General features: G+C 39.5%; 1 protein-coding gene across 7 annotated transcripts in view; it reads left to right on the top strand.

The window, feature by feature from the left end:
* Dennd1a (DENN domain containing 1A) overlaps nucleotides 1–19,106 on the top strand; it is a 463,821-nt gene that overhangs the window by 247,350 nt on the left and 197,365 nt on the right. For all 7 annotated transcript variants that reach the window (XM_074051037.1, XM_074051041.1, XM_074051038.1 and 4 more), the window contains exon 10: nucleotides 15,326–15,426. In XM_074051037.1, coding sequence (XP_073907138.1) covers nucleotides 15,326–15,426 — 101 coding nt within the window. The remainder of the gene's footprint in view (nucleotides 1–15,325; nucleotides 15,427–19,106) is intronic.

A 19,106-nucleotide genomic window follows, 5' to 3' on the forward strand; every position in this document is an offset into this window, starting at 1 on the left:
ACTTTATGTTAGTGTTTAAAAACTAAGGCATAATTGTCAGAGAAAAATAATTTACCAAAATTGACTCAAAAAGAAACAGAAAAATTGAATAGGTCATTTGATTTGTAGAAATTGAGTTGATATATTTTCCCAGATAAAGCATTCAATCCACAAAATTTTTAGGCATGTTTGATCAAACATTTCAAGGAATAGATAATTTCAACCAAAGCTAGGACCTCATGTATGTTGGGTAAGTGCTCTACCACTGAGCTACATTCTAGCTGTGTCTTCAGTCTGAAACTAGATTAGGGATCAACAAATTTTTGTGGGAAGAATCAAATAATAAATATGACTGTGGAGGCCATATGGTCTTTGTTACAACTACTGGGTTTTGACCTTGTCATTTATAATAGGTAAGCTAATGGACTTGGTCATGTTCCAACAAAGGTTTATTTACAAAAGTAGGCAGCAGGCTACACAGACCCTTTCACTGAAATTTGCTGACACCTGAGTGAAGTGGTAGGTTTTGAGTTCTGACCTGTTTCCTTTAAAAGTTGTTTATGTAATATACATATATTGGGATGGGGGGCAGTACTTGGGGTTTGAACTCAGGGCTTTGTGCTTACTTAGGCAAGTGCTCTACCGCTTGAGCCATACCTTCAGCCCTTTTTTTCTCTACTCATTTTTGAGATGGAATCTTACTGCTTGCCCGGGACCGTGATTCTCTTGTATTTCACTTCTGCTGTCATCGGGATGGCAGGCACCACCACTCCCAGCTTTATTCCATTGAAATGGGTGGGGTCTCACAAATCTTTGCCTGGGCTGGCCTTGAACCTTGATCTTCCCAATTTCAACCTCTTAAGTAGCTAGGATTACAAATGTGAGCCACCATGCCTGGCATGATAGACATATTTTTATTTGTACATCTATTAAAAAAATTTTTTTTAACAAAAAAGAAGATACCAAGCTTCTTTACTAGGAAATTTTAGAGTGTAAGGGATAGAAACAAAGTATGTCTTATACAAAGGTTAAGAATCAGTGTTGCCTGAGATTTTACAATTCTGGAAACAAGAAGATATGAAGTAGTGTCTTAAACTTCTAAGGGAAAAATTATTTCCAACCCAGAATTCTATAACCATGTAATAGAAGCCCTCAAAAGAGAATCCTAGCAGCCTCTACCATATCCATCAACCTCCTAAGGCCTGAACTTTTGTGAGTGAACTGTCTGCCCTCCCTAGAGCCAATCCCTCAGCTTGTCCACCTGACTTCATTCCACCAAATAGTTATTGTAGCATTGTCATAGGCACTGGGAATACAACAGTCAACAGTAAGCAAAGTAAGCAAAAATCCCTGACCTCATGAAGCTTGCGCTCCAGCTAGACCCTCAGGTAAACAAGGTAAATACAGTGTATAGTACAGTAGCTGCTGTAAATGCTAAGCCATAGGCTAGCAGCTGAGGAGAGTGGATGGAACTGAGAGGGACTGCAGTTTTAGAGAGATGCAAGGATGCCTTATTGAGAAAGTCCTCAGTGTCTTTCAGCTCCCTCTATCTGTGTGCTCCTCTGTCCTGCATCAGTTTTTCCTTCTCTACTGGCACATTCTTAAAAGCATATCAAAGTGATATAAGGGCTCTCAAACTTACAGACCAGATAAAACTTCATTGACCAGATCCCCTTTACCTCATTTATATTCTCCCTTTTAGAAAAAATTCCTGAAGAGAATTATCTATTTCTTGTCTAGTCCCTCTCCTCTCATTCTTCAAAACTCCCCCACTAAAACGGCTTTTGTTTGGATCACCAGTGACCTCATATTAAGTAAAACTAGAATAAGTTAATAATATTTGCAAAACTCTTAAGACAGAGTCTGGCATGTAGTATGTGCATATGTTTATAATGAATCAATAAATACTATACTATTTTTTAATGCTTAAAAAAAACAAGAGGTAGATATTAGAGACAAGGAGATAAATTCTGGGTATTGACTGTAATTACTTTGAGTTAAGGGTAAGGAGAATCATGAAGTGGACTGTTGCTTTTCAATATAAGCCTTTACTGCTATTTGTTTTTGTTTTTAAGGCTATACGCATGTATTACTTAGAGGTGTTTTTCTTTTGTTGTTGTTGTTTTTACAAGTAGTTGATTCTTAACTGAGCTCTTAAGTTTTTTGATTGATAGTAGAAACCTTTTGGGGGAAGGTGGAGTTCTCCTTGTGGCTCACATCCAATCAGCAGCATCTTGATTAGTTAGATGCAGTTTGTCTGGGGATTAAGGAACTGAACAGTTTTATTCAAGCCTTTGGACCTCTCCAAATTCAGAATTTATCCTTTTCTCATTGTTGCCTTTTATTTCCCAAGAGAGGCTTTTTATTATCTTGTAGATGAAATGGGAGGTGTGAAGTCTATTTCAGCCCAAGACTTCTGTTGACCCTTTCTTGGCAGATCCTGATGTGGCCTATAATACCTTGAAAAATGCATTTTTCTGAATTTTGTTTGATAAGATATAGGCTTAATTAATATACCTTGGAGTCGTCAAGCGTCTGGAAGATAAAAGCTGTCGAACACTCCAGAGTGCTGTCTTCTATAAAATTGTGCCTCAATAGAGACAGCCCAACAATATTTAGTTTGGAGTTGAGTAAAATACATTCCAGGGTGTCTCGGTCAATAACTCCATGATATTCCATATAAGAAAAAATGTAAGTTTTTGTTCTCTTTGCTCATTTAATGTATATTGATTGTTTTCCTTTATAAATGATAAATAGGGAAGGCTTAGCTAAATCTTGTTCTCTAGTGTAAATATTTCAGTGTGATTTCTTGTAGCACAAAGGTCCCATTTTTCTTCCATATTTGCATACCTGAGTTTAACTCATAGTGTTTTTTTGGAAATCCAGAGGTAGCAGGTAGGTTGAAGATAAGATGATACCATGTGTTTCCATTAGCACTTCTGGAAGTTCAATATTATTCCCATTCTACAGAGCAGCCTGTCCATTTGGAAAGGAAGAGAAACTTGTCTAAGGTCGCAGCTGGCCAACTAGATCATTGTGGTGCAGTACTGAGGAAGGTTTTGGCTTCTGGAAAGGAAGAAACAGCCAAGAGTTATACAAGTGAATCTTCACCCCATCAAACTGCTTACCTTTATCACCAGGCTACATGCATTGGATACCACTTCTCACACTATTTTTGGAATCCTCATGCAGGCACTATCACAACCAGAGACATTGTTAGGAATTTCCATCCCGCTGAGGGAACTTGAGTCAGAAAGAACCTTGAGCTATTTAGCTGCATACTTAATACTGTATGTGACAGCCCCCTTGTTCTCCCCAACCTGATTAAATTTTTGTTGTTGTTTTGCTAGGCAGGTGCTGTACCACTTGAACCACGTCCCCAGCCCTTTTTGGTTTTAGTCATTTTTCAGATAGGGTCTCACATTCCTGCCTGGGGCTGGCCTCAAATCACAGTCCTTCTACCTATGCCTCCCACATAGCTGGAATTACAGGTGCATACCACCATGCTCAGCTGTTGGTTGAAATGGGGTGGTGGGGGAGTCTCATCGTTTTTGCCCAGGGTGACCTCAAACTACAGTCTTTCTAATCTCCACCTCTGAATAGCAAGGATTACAGACATGTTAAAATTCTTTTAAGTTAAGTCTTTTGAGCCCTTTACTATACCAGGTACTGTGCAATCATATATACATACATGTAATCATATATGCATATATATACATATATATGTGTGTACATATATATATATGTACTTGTCATTTTTTCGTCATTAGTTCTTGCAACAATCCTAGGAGCTAGTTTATTTTATTCTCCTTTTGCAGATAAGAACATTTGCACGTAGAAAGTAGATGTGCCTTCCCTAAGATGAGCTGCAGAAATGGAATTAAACCCACTTCTCTTGGCTCCAGGCCAACGTCCTTCTGTCTACCTCATAACTGCCTTGTTGGTAACTCTGCGTTTGTCATGAGTTCCCTGTGATACTTATACTCAGAGAAATATTCTTGGCATTATTCTGCTGACCATGGTCTGAATGACAAAAAGAGTTTCATTCTGGTATTGTCTTTGTGTGCAACTCTAAGCAATTCATTTCAGATTTAACAAGCCCCAACCATGGGCCCTGCACCATTCTAGGCACCAGGGAAACAGAAGGCCAACACATGAGTTTCTAACTGGCACGCTACCACTGTTAGCCAAGGCTCCATTTCTCTAAGCACTGTTAGTCAACCCATTGCCTGTGCATTGTTAGACTCTACCCATCCTGGTCCAGCTGTCCTCAGCACAGCCTTGGTGGGGTCCTGGGTAAGTTCTGCTCTGATTATTGGGGCTGCAGGATTCGTGGACTGCACCCCCTTCCAGCTCTGTGTATCTCAGCCCTAAATACCTCCTTTATAATTTAGGGGCACTGGAAGATGTTTCAAAATCTGAGAATATCCAGTTAAATGAAGACAAAAACATATTTTCTTAAGGAATGTGTATTTGCGTTATCCAGCAGATGCTTTTTAAGACAAATACAAGACAGTTGAGGGGCAAGATCTAATTAACTGAGCCTCCATACCTCATTTTTTGTGTGATGCCCATAACTATGAAAAGAATTAGTAATTTTCTGATGTTATCTCATGTAAGGAAGTGAAAAACATATAAAACCATTTCCCTATCAGTTTATTCCTAACTAGTAAACAGAAATTTGTCCTTGGGCAGGACCTGGGCACCAGTAGCCTGAAGAGTGGTTAAGGATACCTCTGGGCCCTCACTAGCACCCTCTGGCTCTTTGTAGATGCTTCAGTATTTGAGGGAAGGCCTGGATCCTTTTCCAGCCTTGCCCATTCTGTCCTACCCACTCCTACTGACAGCATCCATTGTCTGGGCACTCTCTGGTCTTGTGACCCGATAAAGGGCCAGTTTGTGGATGGGGCAGTTTTTCAGATTTGGCTTCATTTTTATTTCTATCCAGATGAACTCCACCTTGCTATGGCTGTGCCAGTCTGTGTGGTGGGCCAAGCACTGAAATCATGCAAAGCTTTCCCCGTTCTTCTGGACCAGATAAAAACGAATCCTGTCTGCTGTTTTGCAGCCCTTGAAGCAGAGAAGAAAGTGGCAGTTGAAGGAAGTTTGAAACCCTGGCCCTGAGCCAGGGCCTCTTTGCCTGCACACTCCACTCTGCATGTTCCAGCCGTAGGAACAAACTGCATTATTTTGTTCCAAACTGTGCTCAAGGGAAGCCAAGACCTTGTAACTGGAAACTTCCCAAATAAAGAATTCTAAGACTAAATTTAATGTTCTATTTAGAAAATAAAATAAATCGAACATTTTGTTTGTTCATCTTTTATGTGTTAAAAGAAAAAGAGATTAACCTAGCTCACCCTCACAACCTAAGAAGAATATTCAAAGAAGTGAGAAGAAAATGAATCCTTTTGGAGAAGAGGGGATTCCTTAGCAAAATGTAGTGAACTACAGACTCAGCAGCCAAACTTGCAAAAAGCATAGCCTCTCTAAATCTCCATTGCAAAAAAACTTTATTGTGGTTCAGAGAATATTAAAAACTTTAAAAAAATAAATGAAAAGAACCTCCACTGATAGGAAGTTTAAAGAAAATTGGTATGTTTTATTTATGTGGTTTTCTCTGGTTTTTAAATGTAAATGTAATTAACTGCTTTGTGAACTCTATGCTTCATTTAATTATGTGAGAGTTAGCTTTCTCATGTCGTGTTGAACTATAGCTGGAATGAAGAGAGCCGCGAGGTGTTATAGAGACTCTACAATGTGATATAGAGCATGAACAGCTTAATGTGTGATCCTTTGATAGGACTTCAACCAGCCAGGGTCTCCATACTAGTCCTTACCTTCCTCACCTGCCTCTGCTCCCATTTTGCCAATAAAAATTAAACACCTGCTTTGGACTAGGCACAGGATTCAGATGGTTGGGGATTCCCAAATGCTGTTAGAATCACTCAGAGAACTTGCTGAAACACAGACTGGTGGGCAGCACCTCCATACATACTGGTTGGAAAAGTCTGGTGTGGAACCAGGGAATTGTATATTTCTGAAAGGTTTTCCAAGTGATTGATACACAGCCAGGTTTGGAACCAGTGAATAGACAGTTTTCTAAGACACATACAGTATTTATTCATTGACATGGCTATTTGCGTGGCCAGAATCATTTTCATTTTGAGTCTACATAGTAAGGGCCAAGCACATTTGTTTGGAAGACATTCATGAGCACAGACTAGCACTTTGAAAGTTCTTTGTTTTTCTTCATGTTTCTTTTTGAGAGAGCTTTGATTCTGGCCTTGGCTAGTCTAGAGAAGGACATGGCTAAATACAATCCACTCGAGTTCTCAGTAATGTCATGGAATGCCAGTGCAGTCCACCATTGTGACTTTGGATACCTGTGTGTAAACAGAGAGGTGATGTTTCTTTTCAGCCATTTCTATATGAATGTCACCCTAAAATTTTACTATTTTAATAATGTGGGCAATTTGTGAAATAAATTTGTATGTTCCTTACATTGTAGGAATGATAGCTTATTTCTTACGATTCTTATAAATCAAACTTCTACCAAAAAACACTAATGAGTAATATTAAAATCATTTACATCTTAATGTACTTGAAAATCTATAAATGGCACCCACTTTGGCAGAAATTGTAGAGGTTTTCATTAAGGAAACTTGATGGCCTACTATGTACTAAGTTAGTGGGAAAAGGACCTATAATTTCTTTCCTCTTTTGTTTTTTCAGGTGCCAATTATGGAGTCACTTTGGTGAATCCAGGCAGTGTAATGTGAGACTATGTAAGCATAGGGAAAATTCACAATTTTGCCTTTGCACTATCTTGATGGCTACAGAGTCCACCAGTTAGATGCATCAGACAGCCCTGTTAGTGTTGTATTTTCCCCAGAGAAAGGATAGCAGGGCTGGAGGAGAGAGCATCAGATTTCAAGTTAGGGTGGTGGTTTTCAGTTTTGGCCTCTGCTGTGTACTTTTTTCTAGCCATGTGGCCATGGGATATTGACCTCTGGAGTCTCTCAACCTTCTTCTATAAAAATGGAGCTAGTGAAGGATTCATGATTGCAGATATGAAAAGTTGTAGCCAGCACTGGAAATATACTGCTTATTCAGTAAATACATCACTTGGCACTGAATCTCACCTTTGTGGTCAGTAATACCTGACTTGACTTTCCAAAGCAAGGAATGTAGTGGAGATCCTGGGAGAGTTCTGCAGATTCTATTTGCAAAACTGGTGGTAGAGGATGGTGATAAATCCGAGCCACAGAGAATAATTATGGCAACACATAGGAGGTTTGGCTTACCTACCCGCTTCTCACTAGTCACTTAATCAGTGATCAAATGGTCATTTCTGCTTAAGTTTTTGCAGTCATCACTATATAATGTTTCAGCGGCCTAAGGAGCTGTGATGTTCACTTTACTACTCCACCTGGCTGGCCTCTCAGCAGGGAGGAGCAGGAGCAACCTCTCCTTCCTCATCCTGAAGGTCCTGAATGCTCTAGTACCTCTGTCTCCATGCTACCCGATGCTTGCCCCAGGCAGAATTAGGGATTCCTTCTTTCTGTGCTGACACACTTGAACCTCTATTACAGCAGCACCTCTTTCATAATGCTTTTGTGTTGAAGTTGATTGTTTGCATTTTGATCTTTCTGTGTCTTTTAAATTGCTTGAGGGCATGGTGTATGCACATAGTGGATGCTCAGTAATTGTTGGATTAATACAGATCAGAGCACAGAGGCAGTTTCATGTGAACTGGGAACAGACTTGGGAGCCTGACATGCTCTGTTCATATCCTAGCTCTGCCATGGACTCCGTGTGACCTTATACAAGTTTCCCTGCCTGTAAAATGGGAACAAGAATGCTACCTATAATAAGGCTGTTGTGAAGATTAAATGAGTTAAATACATATGAAGTACTATACTCAATGATTAGCAGTTAAGTGCTGATTAAGTAGTTATAATAATGACTGTTTTATAGCTTTAATCATTTCTGAGTTTATTGTCACTTCCAAAGGTTGGACAAATCCAACTACAAAACTCTATAAGGGAGAGAGTCTTTTTTTTTTCCTATGCATTCCTGTTTAGTAACTCACCACATAAAGGAACCTTCCTTAGTTCCTTCTCAGTGTATAGATACTCTAACAGAGAGGTACTCGTGATTCTATGTTCAGTTATGTTTGCTTTCTTAAAAATATGATTCTTGCCAGGTGTGGTGGGTCATATCTGTAATCTCAGCTACACAGTAGGTGAAAATGGAAGAATCAAGGTTTTAGGCACCCCTAGAAGGAAAAAGTTAGTGAGACCCTATCTCAACAAACAAGCTTGGCATAGTGACTACACGTCTGTAATCCCAGCTACATAGGAGATAAAAGTAGGAGAATCACAGTCTGAGGGAGGCCCAGGCAAAACACAACACCCTATCTGAAAAATAAACTAAAGCCAAAAGGGCATAACTTAAGTGATAGAGTGCTTGCCTGGTAAGTTCAAGGTCCTGAGTTCAAACCTCAGAACTGCCCCTAACCCTCCCCCCCCCAAAAAAAGATTGTTTATTAACGCAATCATGTGAATCCATTAACTAAACATAAACTTAAATCTTAGAAATGTTTGCAAACAAATAGTTTCTGCTGGGTATGGAGGGGGTATGGAGGGGGTGGGGGGGGAGAGGGAGGGGGCAGAGTGGGTGGTAAGGGAGGGGGTGGGGGCAGGGGGAGAAATAACCCAAGCCTTGTATGCACATATGAATAATAAAAAAATAAATTAAAAAAATGTTTGCAAACAAATTCATATCTACTTATACTAGAGTTGAGGTGGCAAGCAGATTTCTTCTTGAGTGCTAACTTTGATCCATTGACAATAGTTGCATGTTAGGAGGGATCCTCAGGTCATATCTCAACTCCAGTATTAATTAGTAATGTCTGTCACATACACAGAATGAAGGTCTGCATATTTAAGTGGGCTGTTATCAGTCCCCAGGTACCTTGCCTTTTTCTTTTTCATCTTAAGTATGAAAGAAAGCTCTTTCCTCCCTCCTGTTACTACAGGCTTCTTTATAGTATAGTTTGCCTTCCCATAGTTTCTGCCTCTGCTTTGGTAGCTAAGGCTTTTCTCTGGCAGCTTTATTTGCTTTGATGTTTTAAAGTGTCAAACCTTGGCAGGATAGTGTTACCCTGGTTAATAACTTACTCTAATTATTCCAGTTAGTAGGTAGCTTAAAAAAAAAAAATGGAAAGAGAAGTAAGTAGGCGGGTGCTTGCCTGAATAGGCTTCCTCTCAACTGGATGATGATTTTGCTCTTGGAGGAAGGCACCCAACTTGACTCCATGATAGGTTTTTATGTTTGTTTTTTCTTTCCCCAAAAGATAATGGATAAGAAAGAAGTAAGGTGAATTCACCAAACTAAAAGAGAAACTACATGAAGATTGCTCCCCTCACCCCCTAAAAAGAAGCAACTGCATCTCATCTTCTAAGAGAAGCAGGGCATTCTTTGCTCTTTTCCTTCTTTCCACTTACACATTCAGCATCTGTCTGGACTAGTAGAAGGATCTTTGATTTCTGAGACTTTCAAAGTTGCCTCTCTGCTAAAGCATCTTTAATAGTTTTGTAAAAGCCAACTCTTCCCCCACTGAATATAATAAACACAACTGGAACATAGCTGAATCATTCATAATTAAAGATTTTTTCTTACACTCATGGAACAGTTGATGAGGTTAACTTACCGAGTTCTTGCACATTTTGCTTAAAACTGCTGATTCTACAGAAGATTTTCCATTTGAGAATAACTGATAAAAACAAAAATCACAGCACCGTTCAAATCATGGCACCATTTATGTCCTGATAACTACAAAGATGATTTATAATTAAGTAAAAGAATCTAATTCTTAAGTTGAGAAAGCTAGCAGTTTCCGTTTTCTACAAGTCTTCACCTAGGATAATTCTTGTTGAAATGATAGGCTTAAAAATGTCCCATCTTTAAAATTAGTAATCTGTTATTCCTTCTCTAATCTTTGTTTTATCAGTTTCTTTATGTTTAAGTTCAAAGTGGAAATCCAGATGTCTCTAACACTGTAAAATAGGTGTCAGTTTGATTATTTTACATTCTGAGTTCAAGGACGTGAAGACTATCTTGATTTTTTCTGTTGCCAGCTTTCATAATTTGTAATCTCAGTACTTTCTTAGAAATCTGCAGCTCTAGTTATAATCTCTTAAGCAATTACAATTTGTTAGATGTCTGGTAATCTTGCCTTACCATTCCTCATGATGTTTTAAGCTAGAGGCATTCTCACATTTCCCCAAACATTGCTCAGAGTCAAGCAAAGTAGGAGATAAGGAGAGACTTTGTATGTGGTCTCTGTCCTTGGGGAGCCTGCATCTGGAGTCATGAGCTCCTAGTCTCCTGAGATCATCTTCCTCTGGGATCTTCAACATATCAGGGGCTGGGCATGGAGAAAGGCTGTGCCCTCCACAGTTAGGTGATGGGGTGGCTGAATTTGAGGTGGACCCCTCTGTTTTCTCAACAGAAGTGTGAAAGTAAGAGTGACTTTAAATGGACCCTAATTTATTTCTGCTTGGTCAGTAGTACAGCTGAAGAAGGCCTAAGGAGGTAGAAGAATAGCACTGTCCACAAGCATGGCAACTCTTCTAGAGTCAAAGCTGGAAAGGGACACAGGGATCTTGTAGTCCAGCCTCTCCATTTTATATATAGGGGAAACTGAGACTCAGGGGATGCAGTGACTTGCTCAGATCAAGAAGAGATTTAGTGGGAGACTTTGTTCAGAGATGTGAAAGGGAACATGGCAGAAAGCAAGACTTTCAACCTTGTATTAAGCCAGACTTTGAGGTATGTGTGCCCAAACTGGCATGTAAACCTTACCCTTTAACTAACAGTCTTTACTTCCTTGTCTATCTAGAATGAAAGATACTACAACACCTTAGTTAAATATGACTAATCCTCAGGAAATGGTCAGATCTGTGTTTGTTTTAAAAATGTTTATTTTCAAGTCCAGTACTCTCAAGCCTTAGCCATGTAATAAACTGTGTATTCTTTCTTCCTTTAAAAAATAAATTCTTATTTATTTCCTGTTACTGGTATTTTGTCCTAGGTATTAGGTCATCTAACAGTGAGGAAATTTCAGAATGTTAGAATCCTCAGCACAGTGGATGGCACAGGGTAGGCAAACAAACACTTTCTGAGTTAATTTATGCATTGTGGAAACAGTGGCCATTACAAGTTGACAGACCTGTATGTGAGTCCCAGTTCTGTCACTTGCTAGCGATGTGGCCTTGGGCAAGTTATTTTGCCTCTGAGACTGTTTTCTTATCTGTGAAATGTGGTGGTAGTATACATATGTATCCACAAGCACATTCCTTTAAAACAATACTCTGCAGGGATCTCAACCTAGTATGGTGCCTGGCACATACATTGGAGGGATTTTGTGTTTTTGGGTTATTTTGGATCTTAAGATTTTGGTAATCTGGACATTATCTTTGTGAAACACCTTAAACTAAAAAATTAAAATTAAAAATAAAGTGTCCTTGTGATTTTTTCACCTATGTCATTGATCACTGTCCCTTCATGTCCTATCCCCATTTCTCTCTCTCTCTCTCTCTCTCTCTCTCATTAGAGAAAACTAATAGAGCCATATATAAAGCTGATCTTGTGCACCTTTAATTGAGGACAGGATTTGCTAAAGCGGGACCAAAACCTACCAGTAGTTTGCTTTATATCTGTATTCTGACTAGACTGGCTCTTGGCTGTATAATTTGTCTAGTTTTGTCTAGAGTCTTAGACTGTTCAGCTGCTTCAGGGCAAAATCTTTTTGGGGTGTCATTAGGTGGGATTGATAATTGGCTTCTGATGAATATTCATTGTGACTAATGACTTTGGGCAAATTTTACACATACTATCTTTCTATTCTCCCACTGAGTGAGATTTTGATAGGATCATTTTCCTCAACTTGCACTTTAATTAAATATTCACAGTACCCCTTTGTTGACTATACTCCAAATTGTATACCTTCATTACTTTAATATTTTATCTTCTTTAAGGAATGAACATAGTCTTTTAGGATTCTTATGTTTAGAAATAAGGCCTAGAATTTAAAATAAGTGGGTAATGATACTCTGCAGTACACAATACATTATTCCATATACATAGGTAGTAAGACTTTTTTGTAATCAGCTTAGCCTATTCTTAAGTAACGATGCACATAATGTGTGCCACTTAGTATTTTGGAAAAAGGCCAAACAATTCCCTATTTTGTTTGTTTGTTTGTTTTCTTAATCAAATGGGTGAATGCATTTTAGCCCAATTGCAGAGATTTGGCCCTTAGAAAATCCCCTAGTGAAATTTTCAAGCACTTTTTTTCTGAAGGTTAAGTAATTTTAAGGTCTTGGCATTTAGCTTAGGAAACCTATCTTGAGGTTAAGGACACATGGTAAGAACATTGTCTGAAGATTAGATTTTGATCCAAATCAGCTTAAGCTAAAAAGAAGCAGGTAATCGAGTTCTGTCTCAAATAGGATTAATTTGTGAGACAGCTTTTTCCAAGAATTACAAATGATGTTACCTTATGTTTCTATAGTAACTTACAGGTTTTTGAATTGCTTTATTTATTTGATGTGTTATAGAGTAGGCATATTATTGAATAAATGGATAAATGAATGAGTAACTTGATTTTTCCAAAAGTGGCATATTTGTATGTCTAAGCTTGTCATTATTGTTTTGGAATTTGAGTCATATGCCCCACTCTGTGGACTTATGAAAATGCTGGGACAGTACTGTCGAACGCTAAACAACTAGCTATCTTTATATCATGAATATATTCTAAGTAGGAATTGTTACTTATTCAGGACATATCTCATTAACTAGCACTTATAGGTTTGTAATGTCACTGAGAACATGGAGATGAAGAGAGACAGGGTCTTTGTTTACTTTATAACTAGGGGACAAACTGCAGGCAGTTATCCAATTGCCCAGGGGAACCAAAGCAAGGCTTTGGAGGAGAGGGGAATGCTCGTCCAGAAGCCTGAGGGAGGAGTTTGCTAGCAAGACAAATCCAGGCCAGTTTGGGGGATGAGTGAAAGAGAGAAGGGAGGAGAAAGAGTCCATAGCTATTCCTACATCTGTACATAAAAATTCCAAGGGGAAACTTGGGGAAGACAGTTGATACTATGGCTAGAGATCCTGCTTTATAGGTGGACTAGGAGTTGCCAGAGACATCTTGTCCCAGCCATGCTCCAGACTTCCAAATAAGAAGTGATGGGAGTGGGCCTGCACTTTCAGAAGAGCACTCTGACAGCTAGGTAAAGGATGAGCAGAAAGAACCAGAGATGAAGGCCAATGTAACTTTCTAGTCTGGTCTGAGGATGGCATTGTAGTAAAGTTGGTTTGTTCTCCACTCACTCAACACCAGCAAGGGTTTTTCATCTCTAAGAAACCCTAACGGAATTAGACATAAGTATACATACAACAGCCTCCTTTATTAAAGAACTTACAGAAATAGATTGGGAAGGGTAGATTAGACCTAAGAGCCTTGGCGGTGTCATTGGGAGCAGCTTTTCAGCACTTTCTGGATCTCTCCTGTTCATGGCATGTACCTGATTTAAAGAACTGGGTCTGGAGGGAAAAGTGGGTAGGGGAAGGAGTGACCTGGCTTTACACACAGCTCTCACAACTGTAAAACATCAGCAGAATATCCAATTTAAAGCTGGTCATGTTATACTAACCTCTAGGTCTTGGCAGGTCACTCTTTTGCCACGTAAATGTCCTTCTGTCAGCAAAGGCCAGTTAACAGCTTCCAAAAGAAGCAAAGTCCTCCTGGGAGTAGGCTTCCCAGAAACCAAAGAAACATTAAAGAAAAAAGACATAAAGAAACGTGTTGTTGGCTTTTGTCACTTAGTAGCTTTATTTCCAAAGGTTGGTTTTTTTCCTTTCTTTTTGCAATATAGAATTTTGTAGCAATTGTACCCCTTTTTGTTATCATTATTTCCTAAATTTTTTAATTGTATCTAATACTAATCTTATGATATTTCAGATCTTCGGTGGGGGGAGGGGAGAGGGAGTACAAAATAAGGGCATGTCAAAGGAATTTGGAAGGAAGGATTAGCCAGTAAACAGTGCCAGAGCAATTGATTAACTATGTGGAAAAAATAAATTCTCACCTCAGTTCTTAAACCTAAATTAATTCCAGATGGATTAAAGAGTTAAATGCTGGGAGAAAATTTGGAGGACATCTTAGGATAAAAGTAGTAGAAATTACCACTAAGGAAAAGATTTGCCTACATAATTATTGAAACCTCTTCACTCAGAAATTCAAAGAAAATGAAGAGTGAATTATTCACAAAAACATCATAAAGGGTTTGGTATCCTTTGCATATCATGAGTGCTTGCTTATAAATCAATTTTTAAAACATTAACACTGTTAAAAAGTTGGCTAAGAAATGAATAGAACTCTTACCTAAGAAAAGTAGCCAAAAAACATTTGATAAAAAGTATTCAGCCTCAGTAATTTTAAAAATTAAAGTAAGAGAAATATAAGTTTTAACTTGACAATAATACTTATTTCTAGTGAGGGGTAGCAGGACCAGCATCATGGTACTGGGGGAATGGAAAGGGCCTCTCTCCTAAATCTCTTTATGACACTAACAAGTACCTTAGAATATCCATAAACTTTGTCTCTGAATTCTACATTCAGAAACCATAAATTACTGACATGGTACAATTATATAACTTAATGACAGAAGAGTAGTTAAATATAGTATGAGAAATTCATTGAGTGTCATCGAAAGATACACTCAATATTTTATGAATATTTAGGGATGTGGGAAAATCATATCAAAAATATTAATGTGAAAAAAACAAAAGAACGTTCTATTTACAGTAATTTTAATTTCATTAGAAAAGGAAATATAAGTGTTTATAAGTATAATACCCTAAAATGCTAAATAAGCTTCAGGTAGTGTTGGGTTTTTCCTTTTATCCCTTTCTCCATTTTCTCAATTTTGTACTCTAAATGTGCATTAGCATTTTCTCTAATGTGCTGGGGATGGAGCCCAGGGTCTTGCACATGCTAGGCAATCACTTTAACATTGAGGTATACCCCCAATCCTGCATTAGCTTTATAATCAGGAAAAAAAAAAATAGATACTTTGAAGAAAAGGCTCTTAGCAAATTTGCATTAGGGTAAGTTAACTTAGAATAACTTCTCCAGATTTTTCAGCTTATATAAATATTTTATTTTAAATATATTGATGGGTACATATTTAATTTTGCTCCTGAAATCCAATGAATTCAAGTGCTTCCTCACTTTGAGTTTTTAGCTCTGAATCTCTGCTTTGCTCTGTTGCAGTTGACTGCCTGCATCCACGGCTCGGCCGCAATGCTCTACCCCATGTACTGGCAGCATGTATACATCCCTGTGCTGCCTCCACACCTGCTGGACTATTGCTGGTAAGACTGCTGCCCACCCTGCCCTCTGCTTTTCCTCTTGCAGGAATGGACCAGGAATATTAGGGCTGTAACTTGTTACTGCCCTTGGTGACTCTAGTCACACCAAAATGGTATGGATTTTAGAGCACCCAACTGCATGGCCTTTCTGTTTCACAACAACTTTCACACACATTAGGGTACTCTGAAGCATTCAAGAGAATAGAGAATACTTTTTACATGTCTCTGTGTGGAGAAACCAAGGTGCCAAGAGGTTGTGTCCTTCCGTCTACCCAAAAACAAATTGGAAATTAGTGACAGGAACAATTGAGATCCTCAAGGTCTTCAGGTTTCAGCTATGCCTTGGCATGACCTGCCATACTCACCCTCAGCTGTGGTTTGGGAACACAAGCCAGGCTTGGAAACCCTCTCAATTTTTTTGATGAGAATTTCACTGTTTAGTAAACATGTTTTAGTGGAAGGAAGGAAGCAAACTTTGGAGTTGACTTGGACAAGTCATTTGACCTAATACTTTGTTTCTTCATCTGCAAGGTGAAGCTATTCAACATATAGTTTTATAGAGATGAAATAAGATAACAGACAAAGCATACCAGGTAGAAAAGATAGCGCATGGGAGGAACCTAGTTAATGTTTCCACTGAAGCATTGTCAACCTCAGCATCTGTCTTCAGTAGTTGACTGGAAAAGACATCCAAAAGACTGATTTGAATCGGTTTTCCTTATGAATAATTTCTTTCTCTAGTGTAATCTGATTAAAACCATTGTCTCCAAACAGCTTATGTCAGCAGATGCTGATAATGGAACACAATACATGTGTATAAGGAAAGGTGCTCACTGCCTGCCAGAAATACAGAACTTAGGTAGAAAAGGACCTGTTTGAGAAATTGCAGCCCTCACTTAACACATGATTGAGGACATTCACCGTTGATTCAGAATGATGTAGTACAGATCACTCCTAAGTTTTGCTGTTTTGCATTCATCTTACTGAAAAGGCTCACCTAAGAAACTACATTGTCCTGAGAGCCTACAGGCATTCCATGATCACCTCCACTTTGAATGTGTTGGGTTCACTCTCTTCCCAAGAAGCTATGCATATAACAAAGATGTCACTCAGGGCCAACAAATAAAAAAATCAGTGGCCATCTCTTGAACACCAGCACCAAGTGGACCATCTCATTTCATTCTTTATGATATATCTTTCTGGTCAAGGTGTGTCTTCTTATCCATGACTTTCTCCTGCCTCTGATGAGGTTAGGAGCAATGTGTTCCCTACCATGTGGAATATGTACTGCCAGCTTATTTTCAGTTTCTTTTTGATTTATCAGGTGGCTGGGCCCCACATTTTGTTCACCATTTTTCTTTATGCCTTAGTTTATTTTGGAAATTATTTTCAGTTAATGATGTCTTCCAGGTATTGCTGGTGTAGATTTCATTTTTCATCTCTTTTTACAGTACATAGGAGGTATTGTAGTTTTTGCAGATAGGAAAGGAAAAGGATATAAAGCACTCGTAGTAGATTTGCCTTATTCACCATTATATATTTGGGGTTCCTCATTTCCTCAGGGAGTGTTTTCAGAGCTCAGGACCCTCCTAGACCCCAACCCCATCCAAATTCTCCAGCACCTCCCATCCACTGGGGACTCCATGGAGTGCCGAACTCTCTCTGGTGGCAGCTGCTCCTTCTGCTCCCAGGTCAAAGTAAAGATCTCTTGTCCCCACTGCCATGTCCTGGGTAGCAATACTCTGCCCTTTGGCTTCTAACACAGCACCTAAGAACCTTCTTCATTACCCCGTCTCTGCCTTTCTCTTGTCTCCAGGTCTCTACTACCCATTTGTTTAGACATCTTCATCTTCTTTCTGCCTCTTCCCCTGCCTCATTAGCTTCAGAAGCCACACTGGTAACCTCCCTACCTCCTACTTAGCTCACATTGGCAGTACTTGTCACCTATTACAGACATGACTTCTCTCCCTTAGAGAGGCCTTGAACTACCCAAACAAGGCTGAGCTGAGAGGAAGACATTGAGTCCTTGTCCAGCCCTATTACTGCCTGGCTATATAGCTTAGAGAAAGTGACTTTGCCCCTCTGAATCTCTGCCCTGATCTGTACAGGGCTAAAAATACTAGAAATTGTTCCTTAAATTGTTTCTAAACAATTGTATGTGCAAAAGCACTTTAGAGACTGAAAAGCACTGTCAGCCACCCAGAAAGGTGACACACCTCTTGTCACCTACCCATTTGAAAATTCCTCCATTCCCACACCTCGGGCTTTGAATTCTCCCCTGTGATTCTAACTCCTTCCTTGGCCCCTGCATTCTCCCTTTCTTCTGAATACCCTTTGTATCTTTGCCACACTATCCCCCTCACCTCCTTGCTGTTCCCTCTCTGTCCTACCTCTTTGCTAACCTCTGTAGGTTTTCTTGCTTCCTGCCACACTGGACCTCTGTGAATTTTTCACTGGAGCACATGTTTACTGATGCTTGCTGTTTCTCAGGCACTGTGCTCCATGCAGCAAAGTCCAAGGTGAGAGTCAGTCTTGTGACTGTCATGTGAGAAGGGACTCACATGACTGGGTGTTTAAGACAGGCATGCAGAAAGTTTGTATACAAAGCCACTAAGATTAATGAGAGGGGAGCTGTTCCAGGGTTCTTCATCAATTCTCTAAAAACTCTGGCTCCTTTAGGCACCTCCAGCATCTTCCATTCTCCTCATCGGCTGGTAGATCTGCTGGAGAAAGTCTGGAGGCACTAGAAAGTAGTGCCACCTGTTTCAGCTTGCCCTGCTGGTCATCCCAGCAGGGGTCAACCCAAACCCTCTCTATGCCCACCAGGGTCAGGGCTAAGCTCACTCCATTCTGGTGAGATGAGAAGGGCCTTACAGCCTGAGGTTCCAAAATCTGTCTTCCTCCCCCTCCAAGGCCTCATGGCCTTGGTCCCCCCACTTTCCTATCCATGCTTTCCTTCTCCCTCCTCCCCGCCCCCTAGAGGAAGGAAAAGCAGTCTTTGCAAATCTGCTGGCCACAGGAACTGGAGTTCTGACTCCTGAGGGCTGTCTGGAATTCATTGGGGCCTCTCTGCTTCCTGATTTCATTAAATTCCCCTTCCCATTGTCCCTCCTCTCCCCACAGATGTGCTCAGGTACCCCATATCCCTTAGCTTACTTGCTGTTCTGTTTGAGCTTCCAAACCAACTCTTGGAGTTTTTTTTCACTGCTGTGTACTTCAAAGGAAAGGCTTCTGTGTTCAGGGACAGAGCAGTGGGATAATGGACATAGTCACTCTGCCAAATAACACAACTTTAGCTTTCCTTTACTTGGAAAGTTTTGGTTACTAAATTATTAGCTAATTCAAAACTAATAGCTTAGAATACAGAACCATGGAGAGAAAAATGACCCATCAACAATAGCACTGATGACAGGAGTTACCATTGTTGAATGTCTTCTTAGGCCTCATTCACTGGACCATCTCCTATACATCAGTGACCTCATTTAATTCTTCCAACAGTCTTGAAAGGCAGGTATTATTAACTCCATTTCACAGGTCAGTAAATCAAAGCCTCAAAAGATTTAGTGACATATCCCAGTATAGACACTGTACTGTCTGATTCCACTCTCATAAAACAAGCAAGAATTATACATATGTGTATACATGTCATAGAAATTAAAAGTATATGTATACATATTAGAGAG

This window comes from Castor canadensis, chromosome 13, assembly GCF_047511655.1.
Source record: "Castor canadensis chromosome 13, mCasCan1.hap1v2, whole genome shotgun sequence".
Taxonomy (NCBI): domain Eukaryota; kingdom Metazoa; phylum Chordata; class Mammalia; order Rodentia; family Castoridae; genus Castor; species Castor canadensis.